The sequence below is a fragment of the Phalacrocorax carbo genome, chromosome 5 (genome assembly GCF_963921805.1).
Source record: "Phalacrocorax carbo chromosome 5, bPhaCar2.1, whole genome shotgun sequence".
Lineage (NCBI taxonomy): Eukaryota > Metazoa > Chordata > Aves > Suliformes > Phalacrocoracidae > Phalacrocorax > Phalacrocorax carbo.
The window spans coordinates 71,618,575-71,634,099 of NC_087517.1; the positions used below are offsets into that span (position 1 = coordinate 71,618,575).

The window sequence follows — 15,525 nt, forward strand, 5'->3', positions numbered from 1 at the left end:
GTGGGGAGGAGGAAGAGACGGAGCGCGGGAGAAGAAAATCTGTGCGTCGGCAAGCGCTGCTGGGCACGCGCGGGGGACGGAGCCTGAGCAGCGCCTGCGAGGGGCAGCGGAGAAGTCGCAGCCTCATCCCAAAGCGAAGGTCAGGCAGAGACAGAGGAGCAGAAAGGAAAATTGCTGCCAGCTCAGGGTACCACCACGGCGTTCCCCTTAACCAGGGATAAAGGGCTCATTCACAGGTTTCTGTCCTGCTCAAATCCTTCAAGCAACTCCGTCCCTGACCGTGCTCAGCCCGCGGCACCAGCTTTCTGGCAAACAGCCCCAGACGCCCCCAGGTTTCCCCGCCGGGCTTCCCGCCAGCGTTCTGCAGGCAGAGAAAAGCCGAGGCTCCGGTGCAAGCCAGGCGTGCGTCCCCAGGGCGTCCTCTGCCCACCAGCCCGTGCCGCGGGGGAGCTCCACCAGGGCCCTCCGTCTGTCACCCTCCAGAAAATGGGGTGGGCATCGGCTCCCCCAGAAAACCCCCAAACCTTACCCAGGGGCTTGTCCTTGCTTGGGCCAGGAGCCCATGAGCAGGCAGGATCCAAACAGATTTTTCCCCTCCCTTCCCCCCAAAACAGGAGTTGGGCTTAAAAATTATGAAATTAAGGGTGTCTCGTGATTGCCTTCGGTCACAGGGCCGAGGTTCCGGCTCTGCACCCCGATTTCGGATGAAACAAGCAAGCTTTGGCATGAGCAAGGCAGAGCGTGACTCCAGGACCAGGGGCTGTAAAAAAAATAATGCCCCGTTGCGAGATTTGTGTTAAAAGAGCAGGATTTTGCAGTGCTGTTACAGCAGCTCTGAGGGTTAGTTTAGCTGGGAAAAGGGGCCGGGGTGGGAAAAAGCTGACCCCAACCATGCTGGGCCTTTAGGGGATGACTCAGCCTGGATCTGACCTCAAACCTGAGAGCTTGAAAAACCACCCGTCAAGTGCAGACACCCCTCTGCAGCCAGCGGGGGCGGGCAGAGATCTGCTCTGCTTAACAAAAGATGGAAGGAGAAACCATAGATCATCGCAATTGCTTTTTCTGCCGTTACTTCACCCTTTTTCCATCCTCGCTGGAAAAGTTTCAGCGCCGGTGCAGAACACCAAAATCCCTCTGAAACCCAACAGAAAAACCACACACGCCGAGAGAAACCACGCCGTGCCGGCACTTTATCAACCCCCTCTCCGTTTCCCCCCCACCCCGTTCAACCAAAAACCCCCTTCCAAAGAAATCCACCCCCTCGCCGGGAGCCCTTGGGGTCCACGTCCCAGGGCAACACCGACTGGGGGGCCGCCGGGGAGCACGCGGGATGCTCAGGGCCCTGCCTGGCGGCCCGGGGAGGTCGGGGCTGGTTTTCAAGGTCCATTTGAAGGGAAGGCTCCTTTCTCAGCGGGTCCATTCGCAGCCCCCAGCGCATGCGAGGGAGACCCAGATGGGGAGAGACGCAGCCAAGGAGTTGCTCCATCCTCCAAATACTTTGGCAGCAAGACGCTCCAGCATCTCTGCCTTTTCAGCGCTGCAAAGTCTCGCTCAACCCCTGCCCGGCTGCAAACGCCGTGTTGCGGAGGCTCTTGGCCGAGCCGCCGGCCGGGCAGCGCCTCCCCCTCCGCCCGCTGTCCCCGGGGCAGAGCCGGTGTCGGGGTGCGGGACACCGGGGGCGCGACGGGCTGCCCCCACCAGCAGCCTAGTTTCGCCGGAGCGGGTGCCACATGGAGACGGGCTTCCTCAGCGTGGCCAGCATCTGGTTCCAGTGCGTGATGCCCATCCCGCTGGCCGCCGGGCCGATGAGGACGTGGCCCGTGTTGTCGGCGCGGCCATCCTCACCGCACTCGGCCACCGTCACCCGCAGGGACAGGTCCTGCGGGGGAGCACGAGGCCATCACGCCGATCCAGCGAAGAGCGGCCGCTGCACTGCTAGCGCTGACACCACCCCCACGTGTGCGTAATCCCCACGCCCTCCCCGGCCACACGTGCGCACATAAACATACCCCCAGCACTACCCCATACGCCCCCCCCACACACCCCCCCACCCCATAAATACACATCCACGAGAACATACCCCAGATGTCCACACACACACCCCCCCCGTAGCCCATGCATACACACCCCCATACACACACACACCCCTACACCCCCATCCCATGCATACATCCCCCCCAACACCGCATATGCACATATATGGCCCCCACCCCACAGCTCCCACAGTCCCCCCAGAACCCCTCACACCCCGAGAACTCCCCACTAGTGCAGGGATTTGGGGACCTCGAGGAGTGATGGGACGTGCACCCCAAGCCAGGACGGACCTGGAGCACGATGGCCGGCACAGAGAAGATCATGGCCTCGTTGAACACGGGGTTCGTGTCATCCCTCTTCACCGCTGTCTTCTTCTTGCTGATCTTCCTCCCGTCCTGCAGCAGGTACACCTTGACGAAGGGATCTGCTCAGGGTGGGGGGAGAGAAAAACCCCGGGGTCAGTCATGTGTTTCCCCTGTGATATGGAGAAAATGGAGGAAACCACCCTCTGGGGGACCCTCCTGGTAGGGTCTGTCCTCAGTGGAGCCACTCCAATAAATATCCATGTAGCACAGTAGGATAGAGCAGGAGAGCCCACCTCCAGCTGGCAGAAGACCGAGGGACCCCTGTGCCCACCAGGCACCCCCTGCTCACCTGCGGTCACTTTGCCGTTGGTCCACACAAGGTTCTTGGCTTTGACCACCACCACCGTCAGGCGCTCGGCCGTGGGCAGGTAGCTCAGGGAGAGCAGGATCTCCCCCACCGTGTCCACTGCCTGCGGGACACGACGTGCCATCACCCACCAAGCCCAGCCCAGCCGGGAGCAGAAACCCCCCCAAAAAACCTGGGTGGGAGATGGACCACACGCCCCCGCTCACCTTGTTCATGTCCTGCAGGTAGAGCCAGGCGTTGAAGGGACGCGTGCCCAGGTCCAGGTCGGAGAGCTTGAGCTCGGCCACGCCGGTGCTGATGTTCCTCTCGTCCTCGTCGATGCCGAAGACGGAGAAGCGCAGGCTGTTCTCCTCCAGCGCCACCGGGTCCAGCGGGATGGAGAAGCGCTCGTCGAAGGCCACGGCGTAGGCGCTCCGCTGAATCTGCCGCGGGGAAGGGGGCGGGGGATTGCCTTGATACCCGCTGGGTTTTGGGGTCGTGTCCGAGATCTACCCGATTTCTCTTGTGGGAATTGCAAGGAGCGCGTGGCTTGGGGACAGCAAGGGCACGGTGTCCCCCAGCCCAGAGGAGCTGGGGGGTCCCAGCCTTGATGGTGACAAAGATTGTTTCCCACCTGACTGCAGCAGCTGCTCAGCGATAGGGGTAGAAAATAGGGGCCATGACCTGCCCCATTACCCAGTAATTCTTTTAATTAAAATTCTGAGGTTGATCTGGTGCTCTCAGATGCGAGAGCCAGGCATCCCGGCACCCTGGCAGCTCGGCTGCGTGGCCAGCCCAGCCACTCCAGGCGACGGGAATAACCTCCTGCCCCTCTCCAAGCCGGAGCCAAAGGGCTTCACAAGCCCTAAACGTGCCAAATGGGCCGATGCTTTTTGCCAGGCATCGTCTCTACGTCACGTCGCTCCCTTGGAGCCAACGCAGCAGCAGCTCCCCAGGGCCCCATCCTGCAGGGTGCTGGTCACTCCCCGGTCCCAAAGCGCTGGTGGAGGGAACCAGCTCTGAAATCATGGCTTTAGAGACCGCTTTTCCCCTACTCCAGCCCTATTTCTTTTGGCATTGAAGGCACCACCCACAAAATCAGGGTTTTGTCCTAAAAGGAGGCCCGGTGCTCCCGCGGGATGGAAAGGCGCAGCCTTGGATGGCAGGGAGCAAAGCGGAGCCGCCATCTCCCCGCCACCCGCCCAAGCTGGTGGAAAAGGGATCCCGCTGCGAGGTCAGGGGGCTCAGCCCTGAACCCGCTGCGCTTCCTCACCCCAAGAGGTGCCCAGGCTCCCCAGCAGCGGTGGGGAGATGGTTCATCTCAACCCGAGGACTTTCTTATGTCTGTCTGTCTGTCTTCTCCTAGACGTGCCCCGTCCCTGGGACGAAGGGCACGAGGCAGCACCCCCCCTCACCCCCTTCCTAGCGCAGCAGCCCCACGCTCTCCCATCGGATACCACCGACCTCCAGAGTCCCACTGATGACTATCTGCCTGCAGCCGACGTTGTATTTTGGGATCTCTGGATGAAAGGCACAACAGAAATTTTAGCTGCTATTTAAAAAAAAAAAACCCTAACAACCAAAAATGAAGCCCTAAGTACTGTAAAGCATTAAAAGAACCAAATGTGTCTTTATGACTTGTCTCAGGACAGCAAGAGAGGGTAATTAGTGCTGGTGAATTATAAATAATGATGCTGAATAATAAATATCTCCAGAGCATAAATAAACAGCCTGATCTTTGGATGGAAAATTGGTCTTAAAAGGGCGCTGTGGAAATATTTTAAAGGCCGTGGTTTTGTGCTTGCTGGGATGGTACCTCCACCCCCGCAGAAAGGTTCCTTTAGTGGGATGAAGCTTTCTGCTCCTTTCTGGAATATCCTGATTAAAACAAACAGGCTGACCCCGTGCTCTACAAAAAGCAGCCGCTGAAAGAAAACTGAGGCTCCTGCTCTCTGAGAGCAGCTTTTGGGGCAATTAAGAAGGGAGGTTTTGCCCCCAAAACACCCCTGGTTCTGGCCCTGCTGGTGCAGCCACCCAGATCTTTGGCCGCCGCATCCCGCGCGGGGAGGGAAAGCGTCGCGGCCGCTGCAGAACGGAGAGGCGGCTGTGGGGCACCGTGCTCGGGCTTCACTAGGGCGAACAGGGTGCGTGGGGAGGCGGCACGATGCCGGCAGCATCTGCCCAACACACCGCCTCTCCCCAGTCCCGCCCCAGAGCACGTCCTCCACCTGCTGCAGCATCCCCGGCCCCCGGAGCGCGGATAGTCCAGCAGGAAAACTTGTCACAAGCCACGCTCGGAGACAACAAAGTCATCGCAAATCCCAGCCAAGAGGGAGAAACTTCTGCCTCTGCCGGGTCTCTGATGCACAAACCCATCCGGGACACCCCTACACTGCACCCCCGAGCAGGGCCCCCAAAATCCTGTGCCAACCCCACCCAGCCCCAACGCGTCCCTGCCCCCCAGGCCCCATCGCTGTCTCGGGGAGCTCGGCCAAGGGGTGCTGCGACCGAAGAGCAAAGGCTGAGCGGCACACGGCGAGCGTCGCCACGCGCCCGCGGGGGTTTCGTGCGAAGAGGGGCGAGCGGCTCACCCGGGAGATGCCGACGATCTGCTCGGCCGGGAGGAGGCTGATGCGCATGAAGCAGGACTCGAAGCGAGCGTCCTCCTTCTCCAGCAGGTCCTTGCCCTGCAGCAGCGTCACGTGCAAGGTGGCCGCCTTCCCGTCGTACTCCATGGACACCTCCACCTGCCCCACCGTGAAATCCTGCCCGAAGTTGTTCCCGATGGAGGAGACGGAGCTGAGGGAGTCGGCCGAGATGGATTTCTTCAAAGGGCCGTAGGGGGCCAAGCCCAGGTCTTTGCTCATCAGCTCCAGGCTCCCCAGCTCATTGATGCTCTCGAAGGTGTCGTCTGCCCGCAGGCTGGCCTTGCGGATGGGTGAGGTCTTATCCAGCGCCCTCTGCGAGCCCAGGGCCATCCCTCGCTGCGAACAGGGAAAGAAAAACCCGGAGATGCAATCCCATCCCTTCGTACAAAGCCAGGGACAGCCAGGATTCACTGGCGCCTTTTTGGATGCTTTACAGCCCCTGCTTGGCCTCAAGCTGCCGCGGCAGCAAGCCCTGCACCTCCTGCAGCTCCCAAGCCCTATTTACAGCTCCGCACTGATCCCCCCAGACCCCCCGGCAGCACCAGGCCACCTCCAACAGCTTTCCCGCCGGCGAGAGGCTGCAGGTGACGGTTTTGCCCCTCCAGCAGCTCACGTGCTGCAAAGGGAAAGGAGCCGAGCCAAACTTTCTGCACTTTTACCTTGTGTTTAGCATCCGAACACGCCGCCCCGTACTTTTGCTCCAGGTACCGGTAGTCATAGTTGGGGAAGGGGGAAGGCGCGGGGTAGCTGCCCGAGCGCCAGAGCTTCCAGAGGTTGACGGCGGCTATCCCCAGCAGCACCAGGGCGCCGGTGGCGTAGATGCCGATCTCCCACCGAGGCGGGCTCGTGGCAACTGCGAGGGGACAAGAGGCACCGTCAGCCAGCCACGGCGCCGGGGCAGAGGCTTCCTCCTCTGCTGCTCCCACGCCAGAAGCTCGGCCAAGGTGGGGGACAAAGCGCAGCGTCCCACTCGGTCGGGCTGCAAACGGTGCCAGGCAGCAGCTTGGCAAGCCAAAAAAAAAAACAACAAAAAACCACAGTCCTTGCTTAGCTGTCCTGGGAGGGGAAGCCCATGTGTATTTCAACCCTGTTCCCCAGCAAACCAGGAAAATCAGTGAACGGCTGCATCACCCCAGGGCTGCCGGGGGCTCCTTTCACCAGCTACAGATTCATCCCACTCGATGCACGTCTGCATCGCCCTTTCCACCACAGGGAAACCCTCCCTGCTGCCTGGTTTCCCATGGGCTGGGGATGCAAATAAAATCCAGAAATGGGGGGGGAACCCCAGACACACAGCTTTTGGAAGCAGGGAAAACCCACAAGTGCTGCTGCTGTGATCCAGGGTGGAGAAAGCCAGGCTTGCGGCTGCAAAGCAGGGAGGACACGGCAGCTCTGCGATGGTACACTGAGCAGTTGTTGCTGCATTGCACCAGCCTCCATCACACCAGCGACTGAACCAACACCAATCGCTCAGGGTAACACACAAAAAAAGGGGGGGGGGGGAAGGACTTCTCATTACAGAGCGCTGCCAGGGAGTCCTCCTGCGTCACGCCACAGCGCTCCCTCCTTCAGCAGCAGCTCCAGAGCCAGAAAAAGCCCAAGGAGGCTTACGCCCACATCGCATCCGTGCAGAGGGACAACCCGCTGCCTCCCCCGCCCCCAAACCTCCCCCGGCAGGAGCCAGCAAAGGGACGCATCAAAAGGAACCAACTATTCGCATCCAAAGCGCCTAATTTTGATCCCTCCAGGCGGCCATGAGCAGCCCAGAGGGATCTCGTGGATTAAAGCCTTGGGGTAGGAGTCAGGTCCCGCTTCCTCCACCCCAGCCCAAACCCGTTATGATCTGCAAAGGGCTGTGATTTATCCCCTGCGTCCCCGGCTCAGGATGCTGGGGGAAGCGCTGCAGCTTTCCAGGCGCTCCCGTACACGGAGGTTTTTGGTGCCGTCCGGCTCCAAGCAGTTCAACATCCTCCTGCTACATACAGCAGGGGGGCAAAACTGGGGCAAAATAACCCTTTCCTGGCTCCTGCTTCTGAATAACTGAGCTGGAAACCATCTTCGTACTTGTACCTGCCTGTTTTCTAGGGCTGAGCCCCTAACGTTGGAAAGCTTGGGGTTTTTAAGGGTTTTACCTTTGTATTACGAACTAAACCCAGTGTGCATGTGAGAAAGGTTCCTCCTGCAGAAAGCAGGGAGGATCAGCAATCCCTCCCGAGAGCAGCTCATGGGGGAGCCCCAGCCAGCTCTGCCCCCAAAACCCTTCCCCGGGGCTCACTCAGACGTACTCACCGCTTAAGCGGTATCTGCTTACGTGACCGTTGTCCATGGCAAACGCTCCCCGCTAGCGGGACAGCCTGCAACGCGTGAGACAATGAGTTAGGATAAAGGGAAAAAAATTTAAAAGAACTGCCTTTTGATTTTTTTTTTCTTTTAGCAGGGATGCTAAATAGCTGCTGCCCCCCCCCCCCCCCGCCCCGCTTCTGGCCTCTGGCTTGTCTTCCAGGCACAGAGCAAACGTGCACTAAAGCATCTCAGCCACTGACAGGGGAGCTAAAGAAGGGACTGAAAACCCCACGGGAACCAGGAGAGTGGCCATGCCGAGACACAGAGCTGCGTGATTTACCTCGGGAGTATTTAATGGGTGACATTTCCAATCACTCTTTGCACGACGCCTCCTCTCCGGGAACCCTTTACGCCCTTTGCTGCTTTTCCAATCTCTTTTCCAGCTTAAACCTTGCCTTTCCCTTCTGCGGCTTTCCTCAGCCTCACCCGAGGGGCTGCTCTGAGCCCGCAGCTCTGCTGCGGCCGCGCACAAGACGAGCAGCCCAATTTCTGGGTCGCTGCGGGGTTAGATGATGTCGTTCCCCAGGAATCAATACCTGCAGCAGGAATGCTTGGTTGCCTTCCTCCCCAGAGGGGCTTTCCCAGGCGAGGCGTACGCGAGATCCATCCTAAACATGCGGAAGCTGCTCTTCCGAGACAGACCCCGGCAGAGGCACTGCGCGACGCCGAAAGGGGTTTATCCAAGCCAGCTATTTCCCGCTATGCAAAGGGGGTTTGGGATCCCCCACAAACACCCAACGATCAAATCCAAGGCGAACTGAGGCAGCACCGCCTTTGCGACCCGCCACCTGCGCCAGGAGATCACGGAGCACGGTCCGCTGGCGCGCTCCCACAGACCGCGGTCCCCGAACCCCAAGCCCAGGGACACATCGTCAGCACCGCACTTAAAAACTCCCCATCGTCCCCATCGGAGCCCCCCCAGACCCTCTGCAAAACTCACACAGCCCCAAAACCCACTCGTCACACGGGAGGAAGAGCCAGATTTGCCTTGGATGGACATTCAGCATTTGGGCATCATCTTCCAGCCCACCGCGGGCACTCGCAGATTCAGGCACAGCAGGGGTGATCACACACACCCCCCCCCCAAATCACCCAGTCTTGGATTTTAATAGGCAAAGGTGGAATCTGCAGTGCATTATGGCATAAAACATCAGCCACGCTGGCCTGACGTGGCTGGGGGAACCCCTCTGCAAGGGCCACGTGGTCCGCCCTCGGGGTAACCGCAGGAGGAGGGCTTTTTTGCTAAGTGTAATCAAGCCACTAACCCAAAATGACAGCAAGGCGGGGACGAGGCTGGGAGCTGCCCATTTTGTCCCCCAACTTCTTTCCTCATGTACAAACCTCTGTGTGCAATGGACAAACGCTCAGCAATATCTTGGCTGAGAACGTGCTAAACTCGTGTCCTGTATAGACTGACTCAGCTTAAGGGCCATTTTGCTGTTCAGTGCTGGAAATCCACACCGACATCTTAACAGTGCAACTTTATGGAGATTTACCCAAAACAGCCTCTTTTTATGTCCTGAAAAACTACTGCGACTAACAAGGAGGCTCCATTTCTTTTGATATTTCCTGGTTGTTTTTTTTAATATGACAATACAGAAGTTTTTAGGACCAACTTTCTCTGCAGAAGAGCAAACATCCCTTTAAAAAAACCCTCCATTTCTTTCCAATTTCTTTTGGAAGTTTCCAGTCTGGAAATTGGAAAGAATTTCCAATTTTCCATTTCTTTCAAAGCTTTTTTTCCCCTCAAAACATCCTTTTCTAATAAGCTCTAAGCAGCAGCTTAAGCAGATTCCCAAGGCATCACCCAGAGAGACACCGAGTGACTGCAGTGTTCAGCACAGGAATTGAATTAGGTGGTATTTTCCTATTAGCAAAACAATACCAGCCTTTCCCGAGCGAGCAGGTGAAGGCGCTCGGCGCCCGGGGAAGGGATTTATAGCATTTTACTTTAACTAAGCTCTTCCCTGCGAGCGTTTCGCTGAGCTGCTCCGCCGTCCCCCCGACCTGCCTTTCCAATCCCTTCCTGGGAAACCGAATGCGAGGGGTGAGGAGGGGACAGGCACCGCTCTCCCACCGCCGGCAGCACGGGGACGGCTGGATTTTCTGCCCCCAGACCTCGAGGCTCGGCAGAGCCCCGGCTCAGAGGGCGCAGAGCCTCCCCCGCCCGCCGCAGCATCGCTCTGCTGCGGGACGGGGCAGCTCCGCTCCCCTGTGAGCTGCTGCAGAGCTCGGGATAGCTTTTCCTGCTCGGGGGGGGGGGGTGATAAAATGGCTCGATGTGGGAAGAGAAACGGGAACGAAGCCACGTGTCCCCTCTGGAAGAAGGGGGGCCTCCCCCCAGGCTTAGGGTGGTCTGACACCTCGCTGCTGTTTTGGCATCGAGACCGTGCGGGGCCCGACACAGCTTGCACAGAGACCCCGGTTGCTGGTCCCAGAGCACCGGGACCACCGCGGGCACGGCCCTGTGCCGTGCAGAGACCCTCCAAGAGCGCTGCCGCCCCAGATTTCACAGCCCAAGTTACAAACCACAGCAGCAACCGCCGAGGTCATCCTTTCCTTCTTGCCCTTACCCAGACACCAACGCCTGCTTTTGCCAGGTGCCTGAGACCGGGCTAAACTCTCCTCACTGGTGAGCTTGGCCCTCCAGCAACACTCCTCCTCTCTTCCAGCTCCGACCCTGCGCTCGCCCCATCCTGGGCTCTGAGCAAGGCTCTTCCACCCTTCTCCGTCCCCCTTCTGCAGGAGGGGGAAAGCCCTGTCTGGCAGAAAAGCAGCATCAAGTTTGCTGCTGGCACATCTGTCAAAAAAAATAAGCGCGCATCCAAAACTTGACAAAACACAAAGGTTTGGGCTCTGCCCCTCATTCGCGCTTGACCCCAAACCCGCTCAGCCGTCGCCCCCCGACCCTGCGCTGCCTCACGAAGCAGCCGCCTCCCGGCAGGCCGACACCTCGGGGTGCAAGCGGCGCACCTGTCCCACCTGGCTGTCACCCAAAGGCGACGACCCTGCACCACCCTGCGCCTCCCAGGGCCACGAGGCTCAGCGCGGGGATCGCCGGCTTCGCAGGCGGCAGAAGCCCGGATCCTTCCCAAGGCTTATTGCTGTATTTTACCTGGGCAGGTAACGAACACCACGGGCAGGAAAAGATCTCTTCGGGGCTCCGCGCAGAAGAGCGGGGACCCCCCGCGGCCTCCGGCACTAGCTGAGCGGCAGCAGCGCGTTCGCTCGCCGGGAGCGGGAGGAATGCGGCGGCCGCCGAGGCAGCAGAGGTGGGGAAGCACCCGAGCGGCGGCGGCTCTCGGGGGGCCGGGGCTCGCGCTGCCCAGCTCCCCGCTTCCCACAGCTCCCCACGGATTTCGAGTTCAGCGGGGACGGCTCCCGGATCCAAACAGCCCCCCGCTCCGACGGGGGCCAGGCTGGGATGCTCCACTGCGGGAGATTCGTGGCATCAGCCGCCGGGCTCTGCTTCCTTCCCCTTCGAGGGGCCGGCCGGCCGCGGGAGGCTGCGGGCTGCGCCTCCCGCTCACTCGTGCGATGAGTTGGGTGGTCTCTGCGCCCCCCAGGGAGAGGCACGCTCTCCCGGCCGGCCAGACCTTCCTGAAGGTTTTGCTCAAACCCAGCCCAAATCCCCCGGCAAGGCAGGGGATGAGAAGGAACCCTCCCCCCCCCCCCCCCCCGCATCCCCTGCCTTCTGCCCCGCAGGAGCAGGCAAGGTTAGCCTGCAGAGCGTTTCCTACCCGGTTCCTCCGGCTCAGGGCTGACGAGGGGCCGGAACGGGCCCGGCTCCGCCGCCCGGCGATGCTCCCAGGCAGCCGGGGGGCTGCGACCGCCGGGGGCTGCACAAGCAGAGGGATCCGCCGCTTCCCGGGGCTGGCGAGAAGATGGCTCGGCTCCGCTCCGCTCTCCCACCGCCGCAGCGGGGCTCGGGGGGGCCCGGGGGGGGGCTGGGGCTCGGCGCAGGGGTCTCTCGCTCTGGTTTGCCTCCCGGGCTCCCAGCACCCAGCCCCGCAGGCTGCCAACTTTCCTTAGGAAGTTACCGTAAGGAAACCCCAACCAAACAACAAACCCCACAACCACCAGCCCCCCCCAAGCCCCCCCCAGCCCGCAGCCGGGAGGCGGAGGGCAGCCGCCCGCCCAGCCCCGCACTCCCGGGCCGCCAGCGCCGCCCCCGCCCGCAGTCCCCCCCCCTCGCCGGGGACCCCTCCCGTGCCGCACCCCCGGGACCGGCCCCGTGGCCCCCGGAGCGCCGACTCACCGCTTCTTTGGGGGAAAAAGGTGCATTTTTTGGCCGACTGGGGGCTGGGAGGGGGATGGTGACTGCGGGCGGTGCCGCCCCGGGCTCCACCTGGGTTGGGGGGGATCGGCCCGCCCCCCGGCACCCCCCCACGCTGGGTGACCCGGGGACGGCTCCTGCCCCCCTCCCCGGGAGCTGGGGAGTCCCCGAGCCGAGCGCGGCCCCCTCCGCCCTCCCGGCATCAGCATCCTTCAGCCCCCTGTCCCTGCGCCCAGACGGGGCTGCCCCAAACCCCAGCTCCTGCTGCTCAGGGACCCCCACCGACACCCCCCGTTCCCCTGCTGCCTCCTGCAGCACCTCTGCCCCTTTCAGCTCTTCTCCCCTCCCCCAGGAGGGCCACCCCATGGACCCTGCGTATTATTTCTCTCCATCAGGACCTGCGTGCCCTCCTCTTGCCCTCCAAAGCGTGCTGCTCTCCTCCATAAAAGCCATTTGGGGTCTGTGGATCATCACCTGAGAGCCAAATCCTCAGATCCTCACCTGTCCCTAATGCAGGCTGCTCTTCTCCCCTGACGGGATGGGAAGGGTAACACCAGCCTCCTCCCTCCTCCATCCTGCCTCGCCACCAGCGCCCGGGGTCCTGGGCAGAGCTGGGGCTGTCCAGCAGCGGGGTGTTGGCTCTGCCTGTTCGTAAAGAAAATCCATCAGCTCTCCTTTCCCTCAGTGCAGAAGGCGAAGCTTCTTCTCAAAGCACCAAGAGGCACTGACACGGGACTCGGCCCAGAAAGCCCCCTCGGCGGTTTGGAGAGCACAGGGTCGGTGCCCGGCGGCAGGCGCCTGCTCCTGGGGCAAAGTGATCATCAGCCAAACCTCTCCTACGTGCTCTCATGCAACGGGGGTGGAGATCCTTCCTCGTCCTGCCCTGGCTCCATAGCCACGATTTCGGCCACCTTACCTCAAATGCCAGGCCACTGTTGTTTCAAATAGCAAGGCAGCGCTGTGCTTGTACTGGAAAAAACAGAATAATTGCAATTTTGTGGGGGAAAACACCCATGCACCCCAAACAAAGCCGGTCTCAGCTGGCCACGGGGCAGGGTGACACTCCAGAGAGCCTTTATTCCCAGTGAAAAACCCCACATCCAGCAGCAGGGCCAGTTTGCCTGTCTGCTCCCTGCCACGGGGCTCCCGTGCCGGGTCGCTCCAGGGAGGACGAGCGCTGGGACACGGTCCCATGATTTTCCTGGCAGGGAATTAATTTTCAGGGAGAAAACAGACTAAGTTTTGACGGTAACCCAAAAACCGCTGCCTGGGTGGGAGAGGAGCCTCATCCTGCAATCCAGGGTCCTTCCCAAGAGCATTGGGCTTCCCGGCCCAGCCAGGACTCAGCCTTTTCCAAAACGCAGCCCTTCCTCTAGGCGTATAGAAACCAGTTGGAAAAAGAGCTTCCTTCGCCAGCTCCCAAACCTCACCTACCGCAGCGGGAAGTCCCGCTCCCGAGGGACTGGGCAGGCTGGCCCTCGCTGCGGCGCAGCCCGGGATGCCAGCACCCTCTTGCGGGGCCACCTCAAGGCTCTCCATCGCTTCAGCCTCGGGGCGAAGGCAGCGGCGGCTGACGCACGGAGAGGCGCTTTGAACGGGATCGGGTTTGGCTGAGTCTTGGTAATCTCCAGAGGCCCCAGTGTGGCATGTGCAGATTGATCCGGCCTCCCACAGACGCCACTAACCCAACAAACACCGGTTTCGTATCGCTAACAGACGGCACGAGTTTGGCATCGCCCCTGTGCTTGGGTCAGGCCTTCGGTCGCTAGCGAACAGCAGCCCAGTGGCGCAGGCCGGTAACCGAACCCTGCCGATGAGCAACGTGCGAGCAGATCGGCCGCTCCTGCTGGGTTGGGGGGGATTATCCCCCCGGGGACGTAGCAGAGGCACCTCAGCTGGCGTCTGCTTCGGGTGGCACGCTCAGCCAGCCCACTACGCAGGCAAAAGCTGCGTATTCTTGGTCAAAATACCCCGGCAAAAGCTCCCCGACAGCAGCCAGCCTGCATACCTGGTATCTTCCAGGCGGTTACACTGCGTTCTTGCACACTCGCGTTCTTGCACACTCGCGTTCTTGCACACTCGCGTTCTTGCACACTCGCGTTCTTGCACACTCGCGTTCTTGCACACTCGCGTTCTTGCACACTCGCCTGCGGAGGGGGTCTCACCTTGCATCTAACAGCAGGCGGTTTTTATGTGCTCTTTCAGCCGCAGGTGATCTACCTGAATTACTTCCCCTGCCCAAGTCTGAATTCCTGTAGGAAACACCATCTAGAGCAGTGCTCTGCAAACTTTTAAGTCTAAAAATAATAAAAAAAAGATGACTTATTATTTCTGGGTAAACAAAAAAAAAACCTAAAAGATGACACTCGAACCTAAGGGACAAACTCTCCGGGGCTGATGATCGGAAGGCAGCAAATGCCCAGAGCCCCGCACTGCTCAGCCAAGATCTGTTCCTGCAGGCTCCCCCCAGCAGAGGAGGGTTAAAGGTACCTTCAAGGAAGGAGTATTAAATTAAAAAGAGCCCCAACAGACCCTGCGTGCCCTCCCTGGCTTTCCTCCTTGCAGGAACAAAATCGCTACTGCTCCTTCACCTGGCATTTACAGGCAGGCGAGCAGGGGCCACTGCCTGACCCTTTACTAGGCACAGCTTAGCAATCCAGCTTAAAAAAAAAAAAAGAGCAGAATACTTGTGTCAGGAGCTGATGCTGCCAAAAGCATCGTAGAGGCCCTGTGAGTCCAGCAACAGGACCAAAAAGTCATAGTGGGGAAGAAAAAAAGCAGCAAAGAAACCCTTCTGCAGCCCCGGCTGCTGTTGCTGCCTCCTCTCGGCACCGGAGGCAGCTGGAATAGCGACGGGGGAGGAAGGGTGCCGAGCTGGACCCACAGGTTGGTGGGAATCGGGGCTCTGGGGACCGCGGGGTTGAGGCCGCTCGCATAGCGCCGTTTCCCGTCTGCCCAAGTCGGCCCACGCAGCGGGTACCTCCAGGGCGCCGTCTGGAACAGTTAAGTACAGCTAATTGCTAACCTGGGATGCTCTGGAGCAGCTGAATCGCCACCCAGAACGGCACCACGCAGGGTCGGCACCTCCTCTGTGCCACGCCAGGGAGTTTCGGGCAGCCCCGCTGCTGCCATCGGACCCGAGGGCTGCGTGGGTACAGCCGGGGAAGGGGACGGCTGCCTTTCGGGGCTGCGGAGCCCCCCTGCAGCGCGCGAGCGGCGACGGAGACGAGGGCGCGGGCGGGCACCAGAGTGCTAACCAGGCAGGACCACCACGGCAGCCCGCCCCAGGGGGCTGGAGGGACACCAGAACCGCGCACCCCAAAGCCCCTGCTAGCTCGCCTCCACAACAAAGGGAAACCGCTTGCAAGAAAACAAACTCTCCCACAAGAGCCTCAGCTGAGCACGTTCTCACCCACCCAACCATTCCCTCGCATTTTATTTTTTTAAAGCCAGCAACTTACCTTTGGTAACTCTCACTACAAACACCAGGGCACACCCACCCGAGGAAGGTCTCTCGTTCGTTTTCTGACAAAGGCGGCAAGCCAGGAAGATGCGCAGCAAGACTCAGATGCG

General features: G+C 60.5%; 1 protein-coding gene across 1 annotated transcript; it reads right to left on the reverse strand.

Annotated features, from left to right (window-relative positions):
* Positions 1-1,279: 1,279 nt before the first annotated feature.
* On the reverse strand, positions 1,280-9,556 carry SYT12 (synaptotagmin 12). The gene is made up of 7 exons (XM_064453150.1): positions 7,623-9,556; positions 5,993-6,186; positions 5,277-5,669; positions 2,913-3,128; positions 2,689-2,809; positions 2,325-2,458; positions 1,280-1,879 (listed from the first exon to the last, which is right to left on the reverse strand). The coding sequence occupies exons 1-7, from the start codon at positions 7,657-7,659 to the stop codon at positions 1,706-1,708; spliced, it is 1,269 nt and encodes a 422-aa protein (XP_064309220.1). The 5' UTR covers positions 7,660-9,556; the 3' UTR covers positions 1,280-1,705.
* Positions 9,557-15,525: the final 5,969 nt, after the last annotated feature.